At 40.8% G+C, this 14,722-nt stretch overlaps 1 protein-coding gene across 5 annotated transcripts in view; it reads left to right on the top strand.

Moving 5' to 3' along the window:
• The window catches only part of col25a1 (collagen type XXV alpha 1 chain), a 128,317-nt gene that overhangs the window by 77,135 nt on the left and 36,460 nt on the right, over positions 1-14,722 (top strand). For 4 of the 5 annotated variants that reach the window (XM_029526314.1, XM_029526311.1, XM_029526312.1 and 1 more), the window contains exons 5-6: positions 7,284-7,310; positions 9,179-9,205. In XM_029526314.1, coding sequence (XP_029382174.1) covers positions 7,284-7,310; positions 9,179-9,205 — 54 coding nt within the window. Of the gene's footprint in view, positions 1-7,283; positions 7,311-9,178; positions 9,206-14,396; positions 14,457-14,722 lie in introns of all 5 variants that reach the window. The other variant, XM_029526313.1, reaches the window with a different exon arrangement.

Genomic DNA, 14,722 nt, shown 5'->3' with positions numbered 1-14,722 from the left:
CAGAGGAGCCCAGCCGCTCTCTCCTCCCTTCATCCTTCACCTGCTATGCACTGCAGCTCCACACCTGTTAATAAATCATACTCCAGCCGAACTTTGATCACTCTTGCCCACCACACAAGGGAAGGGTGTCAGTTTATCTTGAGTGAGGCTCCAGTAGAAAGAGGCCCTGCTTGATCTGATGTGTTAATTTCCACCCTTTGCACGGTCGCATGTTGTGAGATTAAAACAGAAACTGCCCATTAACAGTATCGGAGCAGCACAGAGGACATGAGTGCGCACGCACATTCTTTGGCACCAAGAAACTGCAAATGGATCTATCTGACATGACAGCATTTATTCAGGCTCATAAGGGCAGCAGTGCCTGAAAGGGCCCACTGGCACTGGATGTGACAACATTAAGAGTTTGACCTTTTGGATGTCAGTCCTCTGCTAACACCGTGTCCATCACTGGAGCTTGTCCGTCAGCAAAATGATGAGAGGCAGCACTCGGGCCAAGCATGAGGTTTACTCGCAGTGATTTGAGGCAGTCCATATTGCACTTTGGTTGGCTGAGCAGGCTGAGTCCTCGCAGCGAAAACAAAGTCACTACCTTAGAGGAGAAAGCGAAGTAGCACTGTCGAAGGAGAAGAGAAAAGTTAAGAGGAATTTTCCTCCAGCCCATAACATCAAATGATGAGAAATGTAGAGCGGCCAGTATGTGGTTCTAATTGAATCAACAGAAGAAATACTTTTCCAGCTGGAACGTTGTCCTCTATTCAACATTTCAAATCCACGACAGGATTTTTGTGGGTCAGAAATTTGCTTACGTATTGCAGCGAAAAAAATGTTGGCGTCAATGTTTGACTTTTTATGCCTGCAATTTGATTAGAGCTGTTTGAATGTCTCCTCTCTCCAGGCGTGATGAGACCCTCCCTGAACTGAGATTTTGAATTAAGAATTCCCTCCATATACAATCCGCCTCTTGTCACTACATATGGCCAACATGCTCCTATAACCACTCTCACCATGAGTTTCACTTTCCCCAGTTCACAGCTCCCGCAAGGACATTAAACACATACAACAAGAAGGCACACATAGACACACATTAAAGTCATTTTCTGCTGGCTAATTGTGATACACTATAGATATGGGAACCAGATGCCATTCCCAAGTCAGTTTTCCAGTGTGGTTTTCCTATCCCTGCCTAACCTCTGCATACAGATTCCCCCGACAAGCACCAGCCACTTGTGGTCATCTGTTCCTGCCCATTCTGCTCTGATTACTCACATCCCTGTCCTCCATTAGTTTCCCGCCATGAAAAAAAGTTCCCCCGGGGCCCAGGGTAATATGACTGAGGGTTCCCATGCAGAAGTAACATATGGAGGTGTACGTATAGATATGTTTTTACTGGATGTATTTTATTCAGTTCCAGGGTTGTCCATGTTTGAAATTGAAAGCATTTCAATTTCAATGATGCCCACAGACAGATTTTATCGGCAAATTGCAAAATTTGTATTTTGAAAACATTTCTCTTCTTTGCATTGGTATATTTTCTTTATGTTTTTGTAGCCAGATGGGATATTTCATTTTACTTAATGGCAAATGTTGCAAAAGACTGGCTGCTACATTACTTGTATTCAACAGTGCAAAGAAAATCATTCATAAAAATAGCCCACTTTTGACAGATTATAAGCTTTTAAACCACGAGTTTAGCAGTTTGGGAAATTTGCTTTCTTGCTCAATCAGTTAAATGAGAAGGTCAATACTGCTCTAATATACAGAACTGGGATAGTAATCATCATGAGGGTATCACTTGACATTTTAACCAGACTTCCACACATAGAAATAAATGAAAAGTTCAAAAATTGTTAGACGTTATTTGTAATGAAGTGAAATAAAGCAGGAACAAAGTATTAACACTAACTGAAGCCAAAGTCTGGTGAAAATGTCTTGTGAATAGTCTTGCAAATATATTTCCTGTTTCCTGTCTTAATGCTACAATAAGCTAATCAGCTGCTGGCAGGAGCTTCGCATTTACCATAAACATTCATCAAATTCAAGGGGAAGAAAGTAAATAAATGTTTTTCCCAAAGTCTACAAAACTTCTAGTGACAAGCCAGGTCAAAATAACTCCAGCTCTACAACTCCTTTGTATCCTGAAACATGGCAAACACGATGCATCGTTTGAGTGCGTGGAGTGCGTAAATCAGGGCTTAGTCCTTTCAAACCCTCTACTTTGGCCATCTTCCCACATTAGTGATGAGCACCACTCCTCACCTGCCCCCTCTTCACTTACTCATTCCTTTTCAACACTTTGAGCCTGCAGGATTTCTTTGCTTAATTTCCTGTGTACACACATGTTTATTCATATTGTGTAGCCGTGTGAGAAAACCGTATGCTCATAAAGATGAGGTTGTAAAAGCGGTAGTTGTTGGCCTGTGCTCTCAGAGATGCCAGTGCTCCAGGGTGATGTGATTGGTTCCATGTGTCCGGCAGTCCGGGCTACAGCAACTGCTGCCAACACAGTTGGCCCGCGCTCTCCAGTGAGGATGTGAGCTCCGCTTGATGGATTGATTTCCTCGACCTCCACAGGTTTAACAGGTCATTGCGATGAAAACGAATACATCCAAGCCCAGACAGAGTTTACACGCAGATCCCATGTTCTTGACTTTTTGCATCTTGTTGGATTAAGCGAATTGCTTCATGAGATTGTACCAGCAGCTCACAGCTAAACCCACAAGAAATACTTTGCTCATGTCAACAACAAGCAGAGCAATGGATGTGAGCCAGCCGCTCTCTTCACACTACCCAGTCAGGCAAGGCAGTGTCTCGCTTTCATCCATCATGTTTCCAGAAAATTATAGGAGAGTAGGAATGTGAAGAATGGCTCTTCAGCGTCTGGGCTTCTTTGAGAAACAATTTGAAATTAGGTTGACTGAAGTCAGACACTTTTCAGCTGGGAACTTGGTGTGAGATGAGAAATTAAGCATTTAAATGCATCAATCACCAGATGAATTGTCTTTATTACAGATCAGACACATATGTCGAAGAAAGATACAGACATTACATACAAAAACCATCCTTAAAACTATGCAAATAAAATAGATCTCAGGACTTGATATTTGCAGCAGCTTAAGCTCAGTTCTGTCTTCTTTGCATCACATTACATAGACATTTTCGGTTGTAATCAGCCACATATGAAATGTACCCCGGTGCCGGGATCGGTTTATTGAACATCATTCATTCTTTCCTTGTAATATGAAGTTAAGTAAGTTATACTTTCAAATATGAATTACCACGTTCTCTGTTTTGCTTGTAGATTTGGCTCCAGTTCCCTTTTGCCCCTTTTCTATGTATCCCTGTAGACTTTGTTTTCCATATTTCTCCACCACTCCATTTTAAAGGTGGCAGGAGTTTCCTCTTTTTTTTTTTTCATATTCCAACAGCTCATTTGGACCATTGCAGGAGACAGTGGTCATGGTTTGGTATGGAATGAGAGGCTACACATGTATCTGGGTAGAAAAAAATAAATGCTCCAACTTCATCTAGTGGTCCACAAACTCGATAATGTCATACACACAGGCTATTCTGTTACAAATCATCTTGTGATGGAAGTTTGACAGCAGGGTGTGCAGCGTTAAGCAGCTGAAGATGTGAGGCTTACCATCAACCTGATGTGTGTCATTTTCAATAAGGGGATATGGGGCTTAGCCTTCGGGGCAGTACCCATTTGTTCGTCCTAACACGAGAAAGAATCTTTTTTCCGTCATTTATTCTGGGAGTAGTCTTCGCCAATGTTTTCTGGAAAATGTGCCAACAATGAAACAATTTCAGATGCACTAAATGTAGATTTTTTTTTTTTTTTTTTTTTGGAAATGGGCACGATTGCTTTCTTGTAAACGTAGGGAGAAAAAAAAAGCTTGAAACTAGCACCTTATTTGATGTTTGTTTAGAAACTGAAGTGTGAAACAACACATATAATTATAGTTGTTATGAGATGGACTACATCTTGGTGCACTGTAGAAGGTTCCTGGAGACAAAATTATTCCATTGCTATCTGGCCACTACAGGTGGCTTCATATCTTCTTATGCTTGGCATAACATTAGATTATTTTTCGCATGCATGTGGCCGCTCAAGGATCTGGTGCAGTTAGAATATAAAGGTGGCGATGGCACTGAAGATGGTTAGTCATGTTTAACAGACCAACTTGCTGAAACACCACTAGCAGGCTGATGAGCCACAAACCACCTGCTCCAGGGCTGCTTTTGAGAAAGTACCAGAGCAGAAGCAGTAAAAAAGATGTGAAAAGCATACACAGGTGCTGATGAGAAGCCTTCTTTTGGGCAGACTGAAACCACAAAGCTGCAGCGACGGCTTGACAAATAGATACCTTCTGCAGGTCTGCTTTAGTGCAGCTTTCTCCTATCCATCTTTGCAGGAGAACTGTTTAATAGCCCCCATAAAAGACCTTCACTGTACACGCTTAAACCTTGTGGAAGGCTCCAGTGGATGTAGTCTGTCCAAGTGATGTACAAATGATGGGCCATATAATGAGCAGGTGCAGGCTGCGCAGTGAAATCATTGCCACATGTTTTATAACCAGCTCGAAGAGGAAAATCAGCAAGATGTGAATAAGTGTGTCAAGAGCAGCGTGCCATTTATTGTGAAGTACAAATCAGTAAATGCGGCTGAGTCAATCATATTTGCTGAATCTTTTATTGAATGATTCAATTTAACATTTGTAATATATCAAGTTTGGATGGCTGATATAGTGATTCCCTGCCAGGAGTATGTTTACCCTGGGGGTACATCTGCCGCTGCTACAGCTTGATGTGGTTTACATATTTAGTTGCAAATTGGCAAATTCAAATGATTTGAAAATAATTTCAAATTTAAATGAAAAACTGTTTCATCACACGTAGTCAACTGTAACATTTGAACACCACAGGCTTCGAGGGCAGGGACGCTAGAAGGTAAAACGGCTACAGCTAATTGATGAAATGGGTAAAATATGAATTTATTCGACAGGGAGCCAGTGATTTCGATGCGTTTCTTATCAAGGATATCACTTGTGGCTATCACACCTGTGACCTCTCTCCATTCCTCCCCTCACAACCAAAATACAGACATACTTTTTTTGCCCTGTTATGGAAGTTCAGCAAGGATTCGATGAAGCAGCTGCGCTTCACAATATGAATTTATTGATGCGCTAAGACATACAAATTTTTCTCTCTGCAAACTTAGGGTGCCTGGTCATTTAGCCCAGCAACTGTGTGCCAATAAGATGTAATTTACAGTGCCAGACATAATACAATGCGCTTTTGCAAAAAGCTGCAGTGGGTATATTAATGTGCTTTCTTGTTGCAGCCATTCTATGTTCGCAGTAACAGCTCGTCAATAAACTCCTATTGTCCAAAGGCAATTTTCCTTCCAAAGAAAGCCCAGACTGATTTCCTTTAGCTGCCCTCAATTTTCAGGATCACACTGGAAACTTATTTAGCCGCTGTGGAATGCCTCTGCATCATTATGAAAGTAAAAGTCATATTTTAGTCCAATACGTTGCCTGTGTTATTTCCCCCCAGGGAATCGCAATCTGAAACATTGTTTTCATAATGGCACATTTTGTGTTTACAAGTGCGCTGTGGCTCTTTGTAGGACCAGTCAAGTGAGCAGCAAGACCACCTCCTCGGATGTGTGTGTGTGTGTCAGCCTCTGTATGCTGCTGTTGAAGGGGGCACAGTTGCACTCCACTTGCTTGTTGTGTAGGTGCACATCATCATGATGAAGGCACGGAGAGCCAAATGCAGCTCCAGTTGGGAACATATGCACAACTAAACATAAACAAAATACTACAGATGGTTAACTATGCATCATAAATAATGTCCAGAGACACTGAGCAGGCAGAAACCTGGCCACGGCTCTTGCCTCAGAACAGTGTGGTAGATATTGGCTGAGGAAAACTGCTGGACAACCTCTAAGGCATTTTGCTTTCAGATCATGGTATTATGTGCCAATGCAGTGGAAGTCTGTGTCTGTAATTCTGGGTGTCTGGCCTACAAGCTCACAGGAACAGCATCCAAACATTGGTCTTACCCTAATGTCATCAATCTATGGATTAGTGTCAGGGTGTTTCCGTCTGTGTCTGATATCTCTGGAAACAAACCAGCACAATCCTGGGAAAGTAGCTGCTGCGCATTATTTTCATGGCTGGAGTTGTCGACGGATGAACAACTCGTTCTCTTTACCTGAGGATACACACAACTAGCAGTTACCAAAGCAATGACAAATTTAGTGGAAGACATGCACACACATTTTCCCGACTCTTTCCAGTGAGTGCAGATGATTCAGCTTCGTCTCTAACACTAACTTTCTCCATGACAAGGAAAAATAAGTAGTCTCTAACAAATATGTTCAACGGATAGTTTTTCATTAGAAATACAGATTAACATTGGCACAGTAATCTTTCTCAGTTTCTCCAGGGGCTCGTGAAGCAAAGCGGGTGGTCAGTTATTCACTCCGCTGACACCAATCTAATACTGATTTTTCCAGAGATGGCTTTTTCCAAACGTCGGACCTCAGAAGAAGAAACAGCCCGGCACACTGAGCTCCATCCTTCAATGTTAGAAATGCTGTTTTTGAACTCAAACTCATTAGGCCCGGGCATACGGATGCACATCTTCCTGTTAAATTTCCAACTTCGCAAACGATCTTTTACCAAGCCCACCCAGGAGCCCTGCCTACTGACTGACTGACATTGGATGCAAAGCTGCTTACAAAAACTGCTGCGTTTAAGCGAAAAAGAAGTGTTCCTCTTGTTCAGAGTTGTGTTTTCACAATCTGTACTTTCCAGTGCTTGGATAAAGATTGCTGGATTCGATCCTTGAAATAAACATGGACTTGATTTGGGCCTGTTTTTGGTTTTAATTGTATGTTTATATAAGCCCGGCCGTCTACAATGCATAAGGTACCCGTTCCCAGTCTGTGACAAGTTTTAATCAAATGATGAAAGTGATGTCAAAAAGTACACAATGTTAGTTTCATCAAAACTCAATTTGTTAATCTTGTGATTTCAGCAGTTCTCTCAAAGTTCACAATGTGCAAGTCTTTTTTTTCTTTTTTTTTTTTTTTTTGGTAGCTCAGGACTAACAATATTGGTCACCTAAGATTGATTTTTTTTTTTTTTCTCCCCCCCACTATTCCATGGAGTGCCATTGCACCAGAAGGATTACATCAAGCTGACATGGACATTGTTTGTATTTATGTGTATAAAATGGTTTGAACTGGCATTTTTCTCTCTTTCTAGGGTCCTCCAGGTCCGCAGGGTGAAAAGGTGAGTAATTTCCTGTTTTGATAGATCTTGTCAGTGATGTATTGATGGAAGGAATTGTTTGATGTTTTAGGAGATGTGCTTTCACTTTCTTCAAAAGAGAAGTACTGAGAAGATTGATACCACTCTATTTTTTGGGGGCCCAGCAGGAACATGGGGGTGTCAGTCTCCTCATGTAACTTTTGGCACAACTGTCAATATTTCTCAAAATGTTCACCAAGTTCCTTAAGAATTGTGGGAAATTCATCAATATAATATATCTAGCCCATTGAATATTTTCACAGGTCAAGATAATAAAAGTCTTAGTTTTGCTTTCCCTACACTTAATTTGTCCATAAAGAGTTTCAGCTTGCATTTCCTGCTATATTTCAAATTCAAGTTATCCTGACCTCAAGTCTGAGAGTCTGAATATTTAAATTCTCTTGTTGTTCACAAATCCACAGCACAGACCTTTTAATGACTGAAAGCCAGAACTGGAGTTGAAACCCTTTAAATGCTTCACTGAGCATTCCTCAATAAAACAGCAGTGGAGCATGAAAAATAACCACACTGTCTCTTTATAAGTCTGCAAGATTTGGGGACAAATGTGTGACTGTGGCTTTGCAATGAAAGATTCAAAAGCTGCATTCATTCATTCATTCATTCATTCATGTACAATTGAAACAAGTGGTGGGTACATACAGTATAGGTCATATTTCTTAAATGCCGGATAGGATCAAGGCCTGTTACAACTTCCTTACAAATGTTTTTTTCATATTTCATATGAAGGAAATGACAACTGAAGTAACCTCAATTTATTTGAAGATTATTCAGATATAAAAAAAAAACCCAACTATAAATACAATGAAATTGTGTGAAAAACTGACGGTCATGTCCTCGGGTCTGAAATGATGTTCCTGGCAAACGTAAATCAATTTTTCAAATATTTTGTCCGTTAAGACATAAACTAGAGGTCACAAGGACGAATTCTAAAAACCAGATTGTGATGAATGTGGAGCATGTTATGATTAGATGCATGTTCATGCTTCACATGTGAACCAAAAAACCTGCTCATTCTTTCCCAGCCGCAGTGAATGAAGCCTTCATCAGTGTGGCCATTTGCAACTGTTTTCCTGTTAAATCCGGTGTTGGAGTGACTACCCAATGAAAACTGTACAAAAATTCTGGGAGTAGTTTTATTTGAAAATGTTTGGGCGGAGCGTTGATGCTTGTTTGAGCAAAATTCCTTTCCATGTGTGATAAGTTGTTGGGCTCATTTTATTGCTGCGGTAAAGTTTTAACTCCAGCATGATGAGAACAGAGCACATTAACTCAGATGATGTGGGGATGTTCAGTTAGGCCATTCTAGACCGATTAGGGTCCAACATTTGCTCTTCCTTCACTTATTTCAAACAAAAGTCAACTTCTGGTTTGGTTCACTGTAATGTAATAAACCCGCAATCTTCACCATGCAGGTTGAATCAAAACCAAAATTCTCAGGAACATTCTCCATCCAAACATCTACCCCCAAAAAAGGCAGAGAGCCAATCATTTCTGGGGCAAAAAATCTGGCCTGGCAACAAAGTTCACCCACACTCAGTCCCCCTCACCAAAACCCACCAAACCTCACACCACTGCTCTCTCTAGCTTTCTTTCATACTGAATTCATGTCAGTCCCTGTTATCGTAAGTGATTTTACTGTCAACCACAATGAATAGCTGAGGGTTCCTGTATTATTTTTCTTTATCAATGTGTTCTGAATTATGCCTCAGTGATTTTGGTGCGAGCCTCTGCTTATTATTGGCACCATACTCGTTTTTGTGTGGGTGAGAGTTCAATGTGTGTTCGACCATTGCATTTTAAGACACTCTTTTTTTCCTTGTCTTCCTCAGGGGGATCAAGGCGACCAAGGACCACGGGTATGCGGTTTACTCCAGTTTCTTGTGATTAGCTGACGTATGTGACTGTGTGTCTCCCCCAGCAGAATTGTGGGCAAAAGGTTTGAGATGCATGAAATTCCAGGGATAGTGTTCTTCCCAACTGGCCAAACACAACAAACATTTCACCACTGCTTATTTCTACAACAAGAATATGCAGGAAAATGTGCACGATACCTTGAAAGGTACACAGCGGTCTACTTTTCGATAAGCAGAGAAAAGTGTTTTGTTTTTTGTTTTTTTTTTATCTTTGTGTTCAAATTTAACAGGTTGCACCAGTAAAAGCAAAATGCTCACTCTCATCTAGAATCAATAGCCAACAAGTTCTCTCTATAATTACTTGTGAGTCACTCCACTTCTCAACGTGACGTGGTATATTCAGAGCTTTCATCATTTCCAGCTCTGTAGTTTGACATGTCTATCACAGTAACGCTTCTAAATGGTGATGATGTGAGTGCTTTCTCATGCTCAACAGATTCTGAAATTAATTACTCTATCTCTGCTTAACAGCAAGCACAGCGTTCATTTTTCTCAAAAATGAACATTCTCTGAAGAAAACAGACTGTGGCTGCACAGGATTGTTTAAACTAGATTGCATTAACCGGGTCACACATTCACAGACATTTCACTTCCTCTGTGCCTGCTGTCGTCATCAAAAGCAGATTGCACGGAGTCAAAGGCGCTTTGAATGCCTGCAATGGATTTCCATGAGTGCAGAGAGCATATAGAGCACAAGGACAGGAGAACACTACAACACAGAGGTCTGTCTAGTCACCAGAACTCCAGGGATCTCTCAAGTGGTTTCTGAACCCAATTCAGTACTGGCACCGACCCAGACATTACCGGTTTCACAATTAACTCTGTCAGTTCTCCTCTGGGCCAATTTTGCGTGTCAAAGCACCGCATTTTTTTATGATTTAGAAGTCAACACAAACGACTTTCCCTGCAAAATTGGATTAGTGGTCCGAGAGTGATACATCTAATGTTACGTATGCGCTCTCCTCAAATGACAGCTAAGTTCACAGAGATGGCCTAAATAGTTCCAGCTTTGTGATAACCTGAGTTAATTTTTGATGATGTAGAAAGTATCGTCATAATTGCAAGAACTGATCCGCCACAACAGACAGGAAATATTCTTAGTCTCTTGTTGAACTGACTGTAGTAAACTCTCTCCTTTTGGATAGAATTTCTTGGGTTTTGTCGTAATTTGTACCCTTTTAACCTCAGGAATGGAGTCATCTGTCTTCATCAGTTAAATGATTTATACTTTGGAAACAGCAGCGTGGCTGACAGAGTTGTAACAGGGACCAGCCAGGTCCTATTTGTCTTGTGGCGTAAATAAATAAACTGTCCCTTTTCAGATAGCATCTCATTAATTAACAATTACAGCAGAATAGTCCGCTAATAGGTACAAAGTAACACACAGTAACAGTTACATGTGAAAGACTGCAGAGGCATTAAAGCAGTCTAGGTCACCACCAAATCATATTACCTCCCCGGAATGGCATATTGACTTTGCACATTAGATTAGCAGGTAAATGTAGTGGAACAGAATAAGAAAGATTTCCTTAATAAACAAAGGCATAACAGGGCAAGTGCTGTCTGACCTTGACTCTATCTATCCGGCTGGAAATGAAGCTCATTTCATGCGCAGTACTGGCTGTGTGTAGAGTTGATCAAATCCAAATGGAAGAGCATGTAAATAACAGCACATGTTACGAATGTGTCCTTTACACATTGCAGCCTGCCAAATTTCAACAAATCTAAACAGATTTGCATTTCGAATCATTTCGAGTATTTTGGCCTGCATGTATGTTTTAAGGCGTCCAGTCAGAGCCACTGTGTCTCTAACTCTGTGGTGAAAGATGTGCAAGCGTCGCCACATGGCACACAGATGACCACGTCCTCTGCCTGTTCCCCACATGTCAAGGTCAGCCATTTGTTGACCCCAAGGGTTGATGGCAACCTCCAAAAGTCAAATGTTAACCAAGCAACAAATAATAAATTTGCGAGTTTTGACGAACAAATGTGAGTTTTGCTGGTGGGATGTAATTACAGGAGTCGATTGGCTATGTGCATCACAAAGAGAGGTGTGTGGTCTTTTTGAGCAATGACATGAGCTCCAGTTGTCAAGTAAAGGTTGGTGAATTCCTGGGTCAGTTTCAGGAAACATTCCTGAGATTATACATATATATATAAAAAACCTTTCCTTGTTTCTCCAGTGCTTTATTTCACACATCTTGGGATTTGACCAAGTTGCCCGGTGTTCTTCCAAAATAAAGAGTGTGGTTGCATTATTTCCAGCGTTTGACTTTTCAATTGTGAACAAAGGAGCGTTTTACAGCATACTGCTTGCACATGAAATCAGAAGTCTCAAAGGAAATTCACTTGAGATAAATTTGATGTGTCAGACTAATATCTATTCTGAGGCTTGAAATTAATATATTATTCTACTCATAAATGCACCAAAGACATCGCTAAACACAGTTGCAAATCCACTCTTTGATAAGTATCAGAAAATGCCAGAGTCTGTAGTTGCTCAGGATCCTTAATGTGGGCAGGCAAATGTTGTTTCTGGCATCTGTCCTATAACGGCTGTTGCTGATTGTCCTTGTATCTAACTTTTTGTTTACTACAGTTGCAGTGATTTTGCTGCGAGCAAATACATAGCAATAGAGCTCATCACCAAATGACCAACATCCGTTTTGGAGGAGAAAAGCAAAACAAAGCAATCTGTGAATGGTTAGAGTTCGCTGTCAACCTTCATGTCATTATCATTCTCACACGTAGACGTCAGCGTAGAGGCAACGCAGGGCGAGCAACGAACCACACTTCGTCCAGCTTCTCTCCGTCTCCTGCAGGGAAAGATCGAACTGCTGGATTTTGGTCAGATAACCATTTCAGTTTGTTTCGCCCTACATGTCAAACACACATTGTTCAGCAAGCTTGTCAACATGCTGTCGACCTGGCCGCAGCGTCTCTCCGGTCTCTCGCCAGCATATGTATCAATGATCATAAAAGCAAACATGCACCAGCCCATAAAGCTCTGTGCCAGCCTGCAGATACATCACACCACATTTATTATGCCAGGACTCTTTGTATTGTCCGCTCCCCCAGACCACAATCCAGCGTTTGGTTTTCCTTTTCTTTGTCCTTAACGTGTTTGAGGTTGTAAATAACTTGAGAAATATTTTTTTTCTTCTATCTTAGCTAAACACAGAATTGCTATTGTATGCATTGTAAGAGTATCCACTGCTCTGTTCTGCACCAGGCCCAAATTCAATCAGGCTGCCTTGAAAGCCATGTACTTAACTTTTTGAGTTATCTGTGGAAAACCAGAGGGATGGCACCAAATCCATGTTTGGATAGACCAGATTTTATCTTAATCTTCATCATTGAGTGAGTCTGATCTCTTACAGGGCATGTTGATGTCAGTGTGCCAGTTTTTGAGAGGAACTTTCATCAGTTCGTTCAGGTTGTTTTTTGTTTTTTGTTTTTTTTTGTTTTTTTGTTTTTCCTCAATGGCGCAAAACCTGCAGTACATATATAAATACAAGAAAAACAACGTGCATGGTGCAACCTTAGTCCCACCCCCAATGGTTACTGTACATCAGAAATTTAAAACGATACAGCCATATTTTATTTCTAAAAAGTAAAGGCTTGGTTTCACAGAGTAGTAAACAAAATGTTCCAATCTCTAGCCAGCATCTATTGTTGATTATACCATGTGGAATGAGAACTTTCTCTGTTCCTGTTCTGTTTATCAGCTCTTTCTAGCCAGCTAATTAAGCAGGGGACGGTTTCCAGTGTGACTTATTTTTAAAGCGAGGATCTTGTAATCTGTTGTGCATCTCAGAGCTAGCTTTTGTTTGCTGTTCTCGGTATGATAACTGGGATTGAAAGGTCAGACAGTTTTTGCTCTAAACTTAAGTTCTCGTCCATATTTTCAAAACCATGTGCCTTTAATTTTAATGTTACAGGGCAAAAGGCTTTTAAAATGAGGACGATTTTATGTGTTGGCAAATGTAACACTATCTTGGGAAAGGTTGGCTGAGGTTGCTGGAGTGTTAACTTCCCCAAATCAAATGCAGATCAAGACAGAGCTGCTAACTTTATCCTGAAGTCTAATAGCATCCAGAAGAACTTCTAAGGAGGAGGATGTGCTAGTTTTGAATATTGCTTTTGTTAATAATCTGTAAATATAATGAGTAAGACTGGTTTGACTTGACAGACCTCCCCAAACTTGAAAACCTCCCAAGCTGCTGCAAAGCAATGACTGGACAATCGCTGCCCAGGGTAGGGATTTAGCAAACATCAAATCATGTCTCGGCGGACATTTATATGGAGCTGTGATTGTAAAAGTTTTGTCAATAAGGCCACAGACATGCAAGGCTGTGCAATAAAATGAAAGCATATATACGGAGAATATCCCTGAAAATGATAAAACTTAATGGGGGTACATTCATTTGAGAATAACATTTAAGGCCATGTTTAGCTGATGATATATCAATGCTCTTGCACTGAGATCAAGGCTAATATTCATCTATAAACCGTTGTCCCCTCTTCATAAGCAGAAGGCCTGATGCTTTACTCTTTGATTCTGTTTTCATGAGTGGATCACATCTGTCATGAAGATTGGTGACGAGGGAATCGGTTTTGATTGAATTTCCAGCAAACATCTCAGGCCTCTGATGTCCCCCAAAACTCTATGAACAATACGGCCTCTCAATTTACCGGCATGTTAGGGTCGACAGTAACTGTCTCTATAAATGTTCCTTCTGCATACTTGGATGAAAACAACGGGAAATGGTTATTGAGCTATGATACTCTGACATATTCTCCAGTACCAGTGTTTCATGGCGGAGCAAAAACATGGACTTGTTTAAGTGCTGAATATTCTTTTATTTATTTTTTTTTTTTTTCAGGAAATGTCTACCATGTTTTTTCTTTAATTGAAATATTTGGTCCTCAAACTTCTTTGCTTGACAGTTAAATTAGATATTGGCTTTTGATATTTAGGAAAATAACCTTAACTTTACATCTTAGTTGACAAATTTGTAACATGGCCTATATGCAAGATGCACATCTCCTTCCTTCCTTTATCTGTTTTTGTTCACCTAGTGTTTGAATGTCATGCGTGTGTTGTGCCATGTTCTGCTGTTTGTTCCTTTAGGGATTGCCTGGTCTCCCTACGCTGGCTGCTTTGCACAGCAATCAGATCCTGACTGTCAAGGTTTGTCGGTGGCGGTGCTGCCTAGCTGCTTAGTCCGACCCCTCTGCAGTACACACTGAGAGTAAATCAGTGTCGGCTGCTTTTCCTCAAAGCCTGATGATAGAGTAGACACAGAAAAAACCCCATCAAATCAATCACAGCAAGTCGATTGTTATCCCCTTCCACAGTCTTTCACTCAAAAGATTTCTGTTCCATGCTACATGCCAGGTCTCCTATCGAAAGCAAAGGTGGCCTTTTATAGCCCAGTAATATGTATCGGACTGGAA

Source organism: Echeneis naucrates, chromosome 18 (assembly GCF_900963305.1).
Source record: "Echeneis naucrates chromosome 18, fEcheNa1.1, whole genome shotgun sequence".
Lineage (NCBI taxonomy): Eukaryota > Metazoa > Chordata > Actinopteri > Carangiformes > Echeneidae > Echeneis > Echeneis naucrates.
Note: the sequence above shows the minus strand (reverse complement) of the source record. Positions and strands in the feature narration are given on the sequence as shown.